This window comes from Erinaceus europaeus, chromosome 10 (genome assembly GCF_950295315.1).
Source record: "Erinaceus europaeus chromosome 10, mEriEur2.1, whole genome shotgun sequence".
NCBI classification, from domain to species: Eukaryota; Metazoa; Chordata; class Mammalia; order Eulipotyphla; family Erinaceidae; genus Erinaceus; species Erinaceus europaeus.
The window spans coordinates 107,269,836-107,284,486 of NC_080171.1; the positions used below are offsets into that span (position 1 = coordinate 107,269,836).

At 42.0% G+C, this 14,651-nt stretch overlaps 1 protein-coding gene across 1 annotated transcript; it reads right to left on the reverse strand.

The window, feature by feature from the left end:
* Positions 1 to 2,244: 2,244 nt before the first annotated feature.
* On the reverse strand, positions 2,245 to 7,273 carry LOC103128940 (procathepsin L-like). Its single transcript, XM_007539864.2, has 7 exons — positions 7,148 to 7,273; positions 6,611 to 6,733; positions 6,364 to 6,510; positions 5,186 to 5,410; positions 4,363 to 4,525; positions 3,421 to 3,538; positions 2,245 to 2,351 (listed from the first exon to the last, which is right to left on the reverse strand). The coding sequence occupies exons 1-7, from the start codon at positions 7,271 to 7,273 to the stop codon at positions 2,252 to 2,254; spliced, it is 1,002 nt and encodes a 333-aa protein (XP_007539926.1). The 3' UTR covers positions 2,245 to 2,251.
* Between the last annotated feature and the right edge of the window lie 7,378 nt (positions 7,274 to 14,651).

Below are 14,651 nucleotides of genomic sequence, written 5' to 3' on the forward strand. Positions count from 1 at the left end.
GCAAACAGATCATGTCAGGAAGTGCAGACAGACTATTTCACTGCCCTTGGGTCATCCAAGAGGGAACAGTTTCCTTGAAGAAAACGTAAAGCCATAAAAACAAAACACAGGGGCTGGGTGGGGGTGCACAGGGTGAAGCACACACAGTATGAAGGGCAAGGATCCCGGTTCGAGCCTCCAGTTCCCTGACCTGCAGGGGGGTCGATTCACAAGTGATAAAGCAGGTCTGTAGGTGTCTGTCTCTCCCCCCTCCAGTTTCTCTCTGTCCTAAAAAATAAACCAACCAAACAAACAAACACCAAATTCTAGAATCAATCCTCTCAGAAGAAGATTTGGAAGCTGAGATCAAGGCCCTGGCATCAAAAAACCCAACATTTATGACTACTGCATACATAAGGTGTAGTGTACCTTGTACCACAGCTATATTTTATATGATGTGTGCTTGACTTGGTGCCACCACCCAGCCTCCACAGCTACTCTTTGAACATCATCTCCCACATTTTCTTCCCATACGTAGGATATTTTCTCTCTTCCTACAGGAAAAAAAAAGGGGGGACACATTTGATGTCTCCTCAAAGTGGTGCCATAGATATAAAGCATGCTAATTATCAGCCAATTAAATAAAAAGCAATGAAAACAAAATGGTCTTAAGTGCATTTCAGTGTCTGCCTCAGGCAGGAGAGTTTCTTTGCATAATCATTGCCTTGAGTGGAAACATTAAAAATTAAGAGAACAAAGGGAACTATGTTCTTCTTTAGCCTGGAAAATGAAGGAAGTCTTTACTTCCTTTTGCTCTCTCTCTTTTTAATTCATGGGTTGGATAGTAGGTATAAGTCAGCCCTCAAACTACCACTTAGAACCTCCACTGGAACTTACTTCTGAGGTCACAGCTTTAGTCTTGAAGTCCAGCCACAAGTGCGGTGGTTATCTTTTATCGCTCATGAACGCAAATACTTTTTTTTCTTTTTTGTAATCCACTATGTTCTCCCTACATAGCAAAGTAGCTTTTCACTGTCTTTACTAGCAATTGACTAAGACTCATCAGAAACTTGACTGTAACATTCTTCTGGATCTCAACGAGGTTAAAACCAGTTTGGGTCAGATTATCATAATCTGTAAAACCTGTCTCTAGTTTGGAAATAATTAAGTTGGTTTGCTCATCTTTTTCATGTGAGAAGTTCTCTGTATTTATTTAATTTACCTTTGAACTTTCTGATTATCAAATGTTGCTCCATTCAAGGGTTGAATCTGATACAGCCTGACATAAGGCCTGAATATTTATGGCTAGAAGAGCTAGAAGAAGGGGCTATGTGGTGGCGTACCCAGTTGAGCGCATACATTCTTATGTGCAAGAAGCCTTTGAAACCATGTTTCAAATTCCCTAGTCCTCACCTGCAGGGGGAAAACCTTCACTAGTGGTGAAGCAGTGCTATAGGTGTCTTTCTTTTTTTTTTCTTTTTAAATTTTTTATTTAAGAAAGGATTAGTGAACAAAAGCATAAGGTAGGAGGGGTACATCTCCACACAATTCCCACCACCCAATCCCCATAACCCACCCCCTCCCATGGTAGCTTTCCCATTCTCTATCCCTCTGGGAGCATGGACCCAGGGTCGTTGAGGGTTGCAGAAGGTAGAAGGTCTGGCTTCTGTAATTGCTTCCCTGCTGAACATGGGCGTTGACTGGTCGGTCCATACTCCCAGCCTGCCTCTCTCTTTCCTATAGGTGTCTTTCTTTCTCTCTCCATTTCTATCTACTTCTCACCCTCTCAGTTTATCTCCTTCCTAGCAAAATAAATAAACAAATAAAATAGCACTCTGTAGTTCCCCCAATACACCTCAGAACTTTCAGTTATCGTTTTACAACTGAATTACATTTTTTTTGTAGTTTTGATTATACAGAAATGAATGCCACCAAGCATTCCTTTGAAATTAGGTTTTATTTTAAAAGGTAAAAACTAGTAAACGCCATTTCAAACATAAGAATTCAAATGTTTTTAGGAGTATAAGTTAGGCAAAGCTATTTGGAACAATATCTAAAGATGTGGTAACATTTCCCAGTATAAAAAAATATCACAGAATTCAAGTCACAACTCAGACGTTCACTATCTTAGGTGTTTTATATTACCCGATAGGGTCTGTCTGATCTGTTCCAAAATATCTACTTTCAGTGGATAGTCTGTTATTCAGACTATCATGTTCTTCTTCATCAACATTATTTCTTCATCAACATGTTCTTCTTCATCAACATTATTTCACACAGTAGGGTAGCTGGCACTGGTGGCGATTCCACAGTTGTTGTCCATGTCCTTGCTCATCTTCACGTAACCATTTAGGCCCCATGTTTTGCCCCAACTGAAAGAAAAGATTTTCCATTTTATACTAAGAATCAAATATATATATGAATGACTGATAATAATAGCTGATATTTGAGCAATTTCCCACAGGTAAAAAACATTCATAAAGAATTAAGAGAGGGGGCCAAGTAGTGGCTCACCTGGTTAAGTGCACATATCACAATGTGTAAGGACCCATGTGTAAGGTCCCCAGTCCCCACCTGCAGGGGGAAAGCTTCACAAGTGGTGAAGCAGGGCTGCAGGTGTCTCTCTCCCCTCTCAATTCCTCACGGTCTCTGTCCAATAATAAGTAAATAAAATATTTAATGAAAAAAAGAATTAAGAAAGGGGCCAGGTGGTAGTGTACCTAGTTGAGAGCAGACTTACAGTGCACAAGGACCAGGGTTTTATCCTCTGGTCCCCCTCTGCACTGGGGAAGCTTCACGAGTGGTGAAGCAGGGCTGCAGGTGTCTCTCACTCTCTTTACCTCCCCTTCCCTCTCAATTTCTGTCTCTATTCAAAAAGATAAATAACATTTCTGAATATAAAGATATCAGGGGGCTAGGCTTAGCTCAGTGGGATAAACGCACATGGTGCAGAGCGCAAGGACCAGTGTAAGGATCCCAGTTTGAGCCCCCTGCTCCCCACCTACAAGGGGGTCTCTTCGCAAGCAGTGAAGCAAGTCTGCAGGTGCCTATCTTTCTCCCCTCCTCTCTCGATTTCTCTCTGTCCTATCCAACAACAACAGCTATAACAAAAATTACAACCACAACAAGGGCAACAAAATTGGAAAAATAGCCCACAGGAGGAGTGGATTTGTAGTGCTGGCCTGGACACCAAAAAAAAAAAAAAAAAAAAAAAAGATAAAAAGAAAACAAAGGTACCAAAAAGTTAGGATTTCTGAATACAAAGGTGTCATTAGGAGCATCATAACGTCATCATCAGACATTAACACGCCAGTGCTTTCCTAAGTGACATAAGATGCCTGGGGACTCAGGATGTTCCCAAGAGTGTGAGGTTCACTAGCGCATATTTATTCCCCAAAATGACTTCTTAAATTTCTATGAAGTATTTTCGGGATATTATACCTGTTCTTGACAATCCAGTAATTTCTTCTGCTTGGTCCCCTTCCCTCAGAACCATAACCAACCACCAGAACAGCATGACCCAGAGATTCAGAGCTGCAGTTTGGCTCATAGTAAATACCTGAAAAAGTAACCAGCCAGTGCTGGGGTGAGGACCTTCAGTGATACAGACAGTCACCTTGTCTGAGATCATGGTAAGAGAATCATCTCAAAATTCAGTTAAGATTATGTAAACCCAGATAAAATTTTAAAACAAGATTATTTTGTGTCTAGTCTAGGATTTTAAGTATCCACCCCAAACTAGCAGAAAGAAAAATTAGTACAATCTTGTTTAAAAACAGCTTGTTCAGAGATGTAAAAGACCACTCCTTGATTCCTGCCTTTCTACTTTTGGGATGTCTGCATAAGAAAACAGAACACCAAGTTGAGACAAAAGGGCTCTTTCAGTTCTAATTGCAGGAATAGGAATATCTGAGGGTCTAGGCATTGGTGCACCCAGTTGAGTGCACATAATATGATGCACAAGAATCCGCTTCAAGCCCTCCATCCCCACCTACAGGAGGAAAACCTCATGAGTGGTGAAGCAGTGCTATGGGTGTCTCTCTTTCTCTCTCCCTGTCTATCTCTTCCCCCTCTGCCTCTATCCAGTCAAATATTAAACGTATATTTGAGAAACACAAAATGATAATAAAAATTAAAGTATACCATTTCAATTCTATAGCCACTAAAATACTTCGGGATGCTCAAAGTCATAGATGACATGACTCAAGCCTGTCAAATGGAAGCAGTAGATACAACACCAAAAGGTCCAGGATGAACAACTATGTGAAATCCACCCACCTAAATGGCCACAATGTCTACATGGAACTGGACATACCAAAGGGAATATCTTGCCATGTATCATGGCGATTATCTACCCCCATGTCTACACATAGAAACACATACCTCCATTATAGAACCTGAAAGTATCGTGCATTGCATCAATACCAACAGAGATAGGCCCCACAGTTGCCACGGCCTCCATAAGGGCTTTTTCATTTTGAGGAACATCCACAAAGCCAGTGACATTGGCCACAGAATACTTGGGATTGTATCTGCATTCTCCTTCCTACCAGAGGGAAAGAGGAAGAACTTTGATTACTGCCAGACACACCCTGGAGAACACGAACTCAACATTATTCCCAGTTTAATGATTTCCAAGTCAAGTTTACAAAAAAGCACCCCAAGAGATGAACTGTTATTGGTTGTTTTAAAATTGAAAAATGGCATCTATGCAGTGAGGCATGCTGGGTCTACTTGTCCACAAAAATACTTTTTTTTCCCCAGTTTGAAGAAATCTGTTCAGGGGCCAGGCGGTGGCACACCTGGTTAAGTGCACATAGTACTAAACACAAAAAGACTTGGGTTGGAGCACTTGGGTAGAAGCAGTGAATTTGTAGAGCTGAGGCTAAGAGCAGTGAATTTGTAGAGCTGTCACCGAGCCCCAGCAATAATAACCCTGGAGGCAAAAAGGAAGAAAGGAAGAAAGAAAGAATGAAAAGAAAAAGAAATCCGTTCTACATATAGAATGGCACGTTTAGTCTGTAGAACCAAAGTAAGAGCAACTAACTATATGGTAACAATCTAATTTTAATGAGAGTTTTGAGAGCTTGCAGATTTAGTTGTACAAGCTAGAATGTGAAAGCAAACTGTGGAGTCTGTTTTCATTGAAAATGATCAACTTTCAGAAGTAGAAATGAAATGGTGAAAGCTAAGCAGTTTCCTTTACCTCTGCTTCATATGGGTAGGACTGCTCTGATTCCAGGCCTCCGTTGTCCATGATGTACCGGTAAGCATTATTCATTAGGCCACCACTGCAGCCAATATTACCTTGTGACACTGAACAGTCCACCAGGTTCTGTTCACTCAGTGAAACAAGTTTTCCAGTTTTCTTGAACATTTGTCCTTCCAGGGTACCAGTGGTACTAAAAGCCCAACAACTACCACATTTTCCCTGAAAACAAAATTACATGCTTTTTACCAAAAAAGAAGCATTAAGATTTTGTAAGTTTGTAAATGTGAAAACTCTTTCCCAAACAGTGAATTGTAAAGCCAGGGATATAGCTCAGTAAAAGCACATGCTTTGCATGTCTGAGGCACCAGGTTCTACTCTCAGTATAACAACAACAATAAAAATGTATGTTTTTTTCCCCCACAGTCTATCATGGCATTAGCATCAATTTTTTATTTAAAAAAGTTCAGTAGGGAGCTGGGCGGTAGCACAGCAGGTTAAGCGCAGGTGGCGCAAAGCACAAGGACCCATGTAAAAAAGTTCAGTTATCTTTATTTTTTGGATAGAGACAGCCAGAAATAGAGAAGGTAGGGGGAAATAAAGAGGAAAGAGAAAGAGAGACACCTGCAGCACTGCAAAGTTTACCCCTACAGGTGGGGAGTGGGGACTTGAACCTGGGTCCTTGTGCATTGTACCAAGTGCGGTCAACCAGGTACGTCACCACCCAGTGCCAACACCAATTTTTAAAAACAAATTTTTATTTCACTTATTTGGGATATAGACAGAGATAAACTAAGAGTGAAGGGGAGGAGGGAGGGAGAGAGTGAGAGAGAGAGATAGAGAGAGAGAGCACTGACTGAGAGAAAGCGCCTGTGCTGCTGCAGCTTTACTACTTGTGAAGTTTCCCCCTAGTTCGGGCTGGGCGCTCACACCTGGGTCCTTTCACACTGTAATATGTGTCTCTACCAACGCCCAGTCCCAATAGCACCAATTTATTTATTTACCAGAGCACTGATCAGCTCTGACTTATGGTGGTGCAGGGACTGAACCTGGGAACTTGGAGCCTTTCTTTGTATAACCCTTATTCTATCAAAACCCCCCCCCCCGCCTCCCCCCTTAGCACCGCCAATTTTTGTATAACTTTCTTCTTGGAAATCTGCCGAACACTATCATACCTGATCCTTCACAGGAGTTACATAGCCTTTCCTTCTCCAGTCCACAGAAGAAGGAATCTTAGCCCTGAGGACATTTTTAAATAGTTTGGTCTGGCCGTGCTTCTGGCTCTGAAAGCCAATCATTGCCTCCTTGAATTCTTCATTAGTCTTCAATGAAAAGAAAGTAGAATTTTTAAAACTAAGTTACTCTTTGACAAAGTACCAAGGAGAGGAACACACAAAGTTAAACAATCAATGTCATACTCACCATGTCACCAAAGGAATTCATTCCCAACGTGAAGCTGTGTTTCCCTTGTTGAAACTCCCAATTGTGCTGTTCAATCATTCTCAGGTTGCTCTCCCACAGTTCTCTCCTCCAAGCCATTTCATTCTAGAAGAAAACAGAATCTATGATCTTATCTCTAATTAAAAACAATTCAGCTTCACCAAGTGGAATATTTTTGGTTTTGTTTTGCTTTGTACCAGCATACAGCTTAGCTCTGACTTCTGGTAGGTGTGGGGGGTTGAACCTGGGATTTTGGAGCTTCAGGAATGAGAGTCACCTTGCATAAACATTATGCTATCTCTCCCCCCCCCCAACCTTTCACCAAGTGATTTTTCAGACAAATGACTTGATCCTTCTGGCGGCTCTTCTCCAGCATCATACACACAGTGCTGACCTGACTACCCATATAGCGGACAGCAATAGCATTCCTCTCTCTGTAAGAGAGACACTCTGCTTTAAACTCAGGCTAACGGGTCATTCTCTCTTGGGTCCCTGTGGACACTTCCAGATGCTACCCACCTCGCCGTATAGTTTCTTATGTTCGGCTTTCCAGTGAAACCACTGTGAGTCTAAGCTTTGATTGAATCTTGGAGCAGCTGAAGTTATCCCCAAGCAAAGGGCAGCCAGGAAAAGTGAACGATTCATGTTTCAAACACCTAGGAAGAGAAAAGCAAATGAGTATCTGATTAGATGAATCCTTCTGAAAAAGTCATCCACTTAATCCTGAGACATTAGGACCCCTGTAGCTGAATACAGACATTTCATTTATCCTCCCCAAAATTTGCACAAAGACTCTAGAGGAAGGCTCTGGATGTGGACAGAGAAAAACAGGTCCAATTTGGAGATGTTTTATTCTGAAATGTAAAGCAGGGGGGACCATGCTGTGCTGCACCCCGTTGAATATGCACATTACCAAAGGCAAGGACCCAGGCTCAAGTCCTCACTCCCCACTTGCAGATGGGAGCTTCATACATGGTGAAGCAGGTCTGCAGGTGCTTCGCTTTCTTGATCTCTATCCCACTCCTCTCAATTTCTCTCTGTCCTATCAAAAAAAAAAGGGGGGGCGAGGTGGTAGCACAGTGGGTTAAATGCACCTGGTGCAAAGCACTAGGACCAGTGTAAGGATCCCGGTTCGAGCTCCCAACTCCCCACCTCAGTTGAGGGGGTCACTTCACAAGTGGTGAAGCAGGTCTGCAGGTGTCTCTCCTTCTCTCTTCCTCTCTGTCTTCCTCTCCTCTCTCCATCTCTCTCTGTCCTGTCCAACAACAATGACAGCAATAACAACAATGATAAACAACAAGGGCAATAAAAGGGAAAAAATAGCCTCCAGGCACAGTGGATTCCTAGTGAAGGCACGAAGTCCCAGCAATAACCCTGGAGGCAAAAAAACAAAGGGGGGGGGGCAGGCAGTGGCACACCTGATTAAGTGCTCACCTGACAGCAAGGGCCCAGATTCAAGCCTCTGATCCCCACCTGCAGGAGGAAAGCTTCACAAGTAGTGAAACAGGGCTGCAGATGTCTTTCTCTCTCTCTTCCCTCTCAGTTTCTCTGTCTTTATCCAGTAACAAATAAATTAAATTTTTTTTAAAAAATTGAGGGGGGAGGGAAAAATGACCATCAGTGTTAGTAGATTCATCACGCAGACACCAAGCAAGCCTCAGCGATAACCTGGTGGCAGTAGAAAAAAATAAATGAAGAGCAGCTGGAGAGGTGTTCTCAGCAAGGTAGCAAGCAGTAAGAAGCAATAGTTTTAGCTTCAAAAAGTGAAAGTACATTATGAGTAAGATTCTTGAGATGAGAACTAGCAGCCACAAAATACTTAGTAGAGACATTTACAGAAGATGCCGAGGTAGCCAGGATATACCCAGGAGTCAGCTGGTCATCCCACACCTTTATTCTTACTCCTTTAAGTAGTGACCTATTTCACTGAGCCGCCAAGCCTCTGCTTCTAGATGGTGTCTGAAAGATAACTCAAGAGAAGGCAGGCAGGCTCTCCCTCTTACCTCTCAATTTCTCTCCGTACTCACACTTGACTTGAACCACCTTCAGGACTTGCCCTCTCCCATACAGTCAGATGGCTCCAGAGAACCCAGAGTCCACTTTCCTAATCCCCAAGAGAACCAGAATTCCCAGAGCTCTGAGCATGGACATGGGTAGAGCAGTGTTGCAGGAGCCCATATCCCTTCACTCCATCCTTCCCCTACCACTTTCAGAGGATTCTAGTAGCTTCACAGGGACCTGTGGCCTGCATGCAAACTGATGTAGGAGGGGGAAGCTTCTCTGTTAGGTAGGCCAGGATTAGCATAGACCCTCCCTCTCCCAGCCTTGTGCCAAGATGCTAGAACTCCCCATCCAAAAAGCTGCTTGAAAACTCTCCTTGGTGAGACCCTGCCAGGCAGGCCCAGATCTGAGTTGTTTACCTGTAATTGCCCAAGGGGTCTCTCACAGTCAGCAGGCGCAGGTCCTCAGGGGTTGCTGGCAGGGCTGTGCTTGCTAGTTCACCAAGAAAGACCCTGGAATTTATTTAGGTGACACCCCCCCCCCCACCTCCACCATCAGGTCTTGTCTCCATTGGCTGAGCATGTCTGTAGGTGGGGACTCAGGATGCTGGAATTTCTGGTGAGTCAAATAGTTACTTTACAATTGGACCCAGGGCAAGTGGTGCTTAGTGGACCCCTTAAGGGGAGCTGAGGTCCCATGGACACAGCAAAGGAAACAAACCTGGCGCCAATTTGGTAGCTCAGATTGACTTGTTCCCCTGAATGTGTGTTCTTAACAAGTAGTTCACTGAAAGAAGCTGACAAGAAGCCCCATTGGATTTTCAGTATAACCTTGTGGGTCCTTTAGTATTGGGAGTTTGGTTAAAGCTAAGGAAGCCTCTGAGAACAGTGTAATTTGATTCTGAGGTTTCTATTTATTCCACAGCAAATATGGTGACTGTGAAAGAGTGTGTAGAGCCCAGAGGCAGCTTGTTGTCACTGATTCAAGGTGTCCCGCAGCCGAGTTTTAGAAGAATCTGGTGTGAATTAGGAAGATATCCCCATGGTAGTGCACAGGACTTATATGCATAAGGTCCTCAATCTTGGCATCATATATGCCAGAGTTGAAAGGTGCTCTTGTCTCCCTTATTATTATAAACAGAAATAAATAATTTCCCCATCCAAAAATGGGGGGAGGACTTGGACAGAATATTCACCACAGAAGAGATCCAAAAGGCTGAGAAACACATGAAAAAATGCTCCAAGTCTCTGATTGTCAGAGAAATGCAAATCAAGACAACAATGAGATATCACTTCACTCCTGTGAGAATGTCATACATCAGAAAAGGTAACAGCAGCAAATGCTGGAGAGGGTGTGGGGTCAAAGGAACCCTCTTGCACTGCTGGTGGGAATGTCAAGTGGTCCAACCTCTGTGGAGAACAGTCTGGAGAACTCTCAGAAGGCTAGAAATGGACCTACCCTATGACCCTGCAATTCCTCTCCTGGGGATATATCCTAAGGAACCCAACACATCCATCCAAAAAGATCTGTGTACACATATATTCTTGGCAGCACAATTTGTAATAGCCAAAACCTGGAAGCAACCCAGGTGTCCAACAACAAAGGAGTGGCTGAGCAAGTTGTGGTCTATATACACAATGGAATACTACTCAGCTGTAAAAAATAGTGACTTCACCGTTTTCAGCCGATCTTGGATGGACCTTGAAAAAATCATGTTGAGTGAAATAAGTCAGAAACAGAAGGATGAATATGGGATGATCTCACTCTCAGGCCGAAGTTGAAAAACAAGATCAGAAGAGAAAACACAAGTAGAGCCTGAAATGGAATTGGCGTATTGCACCCAAGTACAAGACTCTGGGGTGGGTGGGTGGGGAGAATACAGGTCCATGAAGGATGATAAATGACATAGTGGGGGTTGTATTGTTAAATGGGAAACCGGGGAATGTTATGCATGTACAAACTATTGTATTTACTGTTGAATGTAAAACATTAATTCCCCAATAAAGAAATAAATTTTAAAAAAGAAATAAATAATTTATTAAAAATAATCTGGAGTGGAACGTAAGTACCTCAAATATATGATGAAATGGTCGAGACTGAGATCCTTGACAAAAAATGGGACAGACTGGGTGTGATAGTGTAGATTTTTTTTCTTTTAAATATTTATTTATTTTCCCTTTTGTTGCCCTTGTTTTATATTGTTGTTGTAGTTATTGTTGTTGTTATTGATGTCATCATTATTAGATAGGACAGAGAGAAATGAAGAGAGGAGGGGAAGACCGAGAGGGGGAGAGAAAGATAGACACAGACCTGCTTCACTGCCTGTGAAGCCACTCCCCTGCAGGTGGATAAACAAGATAAACATGTATGAGGTTTGTGGTTTGTGTTTCTCCAGCATCTAGTTATATAAGTGAGATTTTAATATCTTAAGACATTTCTCTGCATTTGAATTTTTTTTTTTTTTTTTTTTTTACCACAGCACTGCTCAGCTCTGGCTTATGGAGGTGTGGGAGATTGAACCTGGGACTTGAAAGCCTCAGGCATGAAAGTCTCTTTGCATAACCATTATGCTATACCCCACCCATTTCTCTGCATTTGAACAGTCTCACAGATTGCTATCTAAATCATGACTATAAATGTAGATAAAGGTAAGTCACTGAGATGACTAAAAGAAAAAAATGTGAAAAATTCTTCAATTGTATCTCAAGAAAAACTTGCTGGACGCAGAGAAAGGTGTGGCCCACAATAAAGAAAACAGCTTCTACTCCCTCCCCTCTTCCTTCTCTTAGAAACAAAGTGTATTTATACTGATCATGTTTCTTATCTTTTTTTTTTTTCTTTTTTGTTTTAAGAAAATCTTGAGATGGGAGATTCTTGACTGGGGAAAGTAGGAACATCGGCTTTAAAATGCTACACTATTGCGGGTTGGGCGGTAGGTAGCGCAGCAGTGGGTTACATGCATGTGGCACAAAGTGCAAGGACCCACGCAATGCTCTGGGTTCGAGCCCCCCGTCCCCCAGAGTCTTTTACTTTGGTGCAATACACCAACTCCAGTTCAGGTTCTACTTGTGTTTTCTCTTCTGATCTTGCTGAGAAGTCAAGATTCTTATGCAACTGGAAAAACATCAAGGGCGCAGGAGTACAGATGGCAAGTGATAGAACATCTAGGAATTAAAAATTCCCTTTCCAGTTCATTATCTATCCCTGGAACTACTACACCAGCAGAGACTTACTGACAGCATTGTTTCCTGGAGGGACCATGTTCTCACTGAAATTTCTGAACTTCATTCTCCCCCGAAAGACAAGATTTCCCTTCATTCTCCTCTAAAGTCAAGACTTCCTGACTTTGGTCTGAGAACATCCAGAAATCTTGTGCTTCCCACAAGGCAGCTCTGCCAGTGGAAGAAGGGGTGAGTTGTACAGTGTTCTGCGATGAAATCAGCATGGCCATTACATAGTTCGTGGGAAGCAGCCTGTGAACGAACCTCTTCCTGAGCTGCTAGACATAGCAAGAGCAAAGACTTTTGGCAAAACAAAACAAAACAAAACACAACAATAAAATTCAAAGTGAGTTTCCAGGACAAAAATGGTCAGGAGTCTACCGACGAATAATAAAAAAAAAAGACAAATGTATGATTTTATTGATAAGATTAAATAACATATATGCAGGTCAGTTATTAAGGCTGTAAGGTCCCAAATTGTTGAAAAATCTTGTGTTTCTTCTTGAAGATTAATTTATACAAAAAAAAAAAAAAGTGATGGGGCCAAGGAGTTAATGCAGCTGTAGCAGATAGGACTTAAATCTGAGAGGTCCCAAGTTTGATTTCTGATGCTACAAATTGTCACAACTGAGTATTGTTCTGTTTAAAAAGAAGTTTCAGTGACTGGTGTCAGTATCCCATTTCTAAAAAAATTAAATGCTACTGTTCTATGCAATCCATAGTGTGTGAACCACTGTCACCCAGTAGTGATTCTCAGGGTTCCATTTAGTAAATTAAAAGCTACTTTTTATTATTGGTTTAATAAGAATCAGTAAGACCATAGGATAAGAGGGGTACAATTCCACATAATTCCCATCACCAGAGTTCCTTATCCCATCCCCTCCACTGGAAACTTTCCTAGTCCTTATCCATATGGGAGCACGGACCCAGGGTCATTATGGGGTGCAGAATGTGGAAGATCTGTCTTCTGTAATTGCTTCACCTCTGGACATGGGTGTTGACAAGTCAATCCATACTCCCAGCCTGTCCATATTGGGACAAGTTTCTGAAGAGGTGAGGTTCCAGGATTCACTGGTGAGGTTGTCTGCTCAAGGAAGTCAGGTTGGTGTTATGGTAGCATCTGCAACTTGGTGGCTAAAAAAGCATTAAGGTATAAAGTAGAACAAATTGTTTAATAATCTGGAACCTAAAGGTAAGAATATAGCAGGTGAGATTTAGGGTCTCCATTTTGGAAAAACCTAGTAGATCTATTTCAGGTATATTCCAATGGGGCCCATGACTTTACTAATTTTGACCTGAGCCCAACATCTAACATGCTGGTTGGCTGAAAGTGTTATCTGGGGAGATGGTGTTGAAGTTGGAAATAGGAGTAGAAAGTTGGATCTGGGCAGAGAATAGATCCCAAATTTGGGAAAAGTATATAATATTGTTAACTGTAAACTCCGTTGATTGGATCTGGGGCCCATATTCAGTGCAAGAAACTGTGTAACCTTTGCTTCCCTGTAGGTCTGAGCTTGTATTTTGTGGTCATAGCTAGGAACATTCTAGACTGCACTCTTTGCAAGACCAGTCTTTTTTTTTTTTTTTTTTTCTCATTAGTAAAGCAGTTTCAGTCAACCATTTGTGGGGACAGGGAGAAGTCAAAAACATTTGATTTACTGTGTTCTAGACAATTTTTGCTCAAATTATGATAATCTAGTGGAACTTTCAGTCCACCTTTGTCCAGTTTATGAAGATAACACTGGGAGAGAGAGAACAGTCAGATAAATCAGTAAATCAGCACATTCTTCAACATAATTAGTTTTTTTTTTTTTTTTTTTGCTCTGGGTTGATTGTTCCCTATGTAAAAGGATCTTCACTAGACATCTTCACTTTGTGCAATCTGGTTTACTGATAAGTCACCTCTGGTAGTTTCACAGTGCTAACCTGTGCACGATCTTGGTGGCTGACTGGATTCTGGGAAGAATAATGTTTGGACTGGAGAGCTGGGAATCCTGGGCTGGCTAGCAGGTGAGCCACACATAAAAGAGAACAGAGCATTACTATGTCTGCCCCCCAGGGATAGGCAGCTGCACAGAGCCTCAGGATAGCCTGGGAAGGGCACCAACCTTGATAAACTGCTTAATGAGTGTGGACAACTCAGAGTGCATATGAAATAAGTCACCAGAATAATCAATCCACCTTGTCAGAAAATTCTACAGTTTATGTTGGATTCAGAACACAACTTTATAGAGATTCCCCCAGGATAGAAAAACAATCCTAAATATTGACATGACAGTATGATTATTGTGTCTTGAAGCTGAATATTTTCTAAACCATTAGTAACTCAAATTACTAATGATTTATTATGATGATGGAAAGATGGAATTTTCTTTCTCTTATGGCGCAGAGGATGTTACCCTAAAAGCAGTTGCAGAAATATATAGTTTTTAATTTCTTTATTGGGAGATTAATATTTTACAGCAGACAGTAAAATCCAATAGTTTGTACATGTGTTACATTTCCCAGTTTTCCACACAGCAACTCAGCCCCCACAAGGTCCTCCTTTGCCTTCAAGTTCCAGGATCTAAACCCACCCCCACCCCCACCCCAGAGTCTTTATTTTGGTGCACTACAGCAACACAGACATATTTTTAAATATCTCTGTATGTTGCATTTCTTTACTTATTGTTTTATCAGGGAAATAAGGATTTACAAAGCAGTTGTTGTCATGTAGGCCAATTTTGCATCCTTCCATGATGGGTGTCTGCACACCAATCCCACCAAGTCCTTCGGTCTTCCTCCGCCATGGCAGAGTTCCA

Excerpts from the sequence above, each read along its gene's own strand:
- LOC103128940 (XM_007539864.2), bottom strand. The coding sequence starts at position 7,273 with ATGAATCGTTCACTTTTCCTGGCTGCCCTTTGCTTGGGGATAACTTCA. Across the intron at positions 3,539-4,362 it reads TTTCAGGTTCTATAATGGAG|GTATTTACTATGAGCCAAAC; the intron begins GTATGTGTTTCT and ends TTACTTTTTCAG. Across the intron at positions 2,352-3,420 it reads TACTGGATTGTCAAGAACAG|TTGGGGCAAAACATGGGGCC; the intron begins GTATAATATCCC and ends CTTTTCTTTCAG.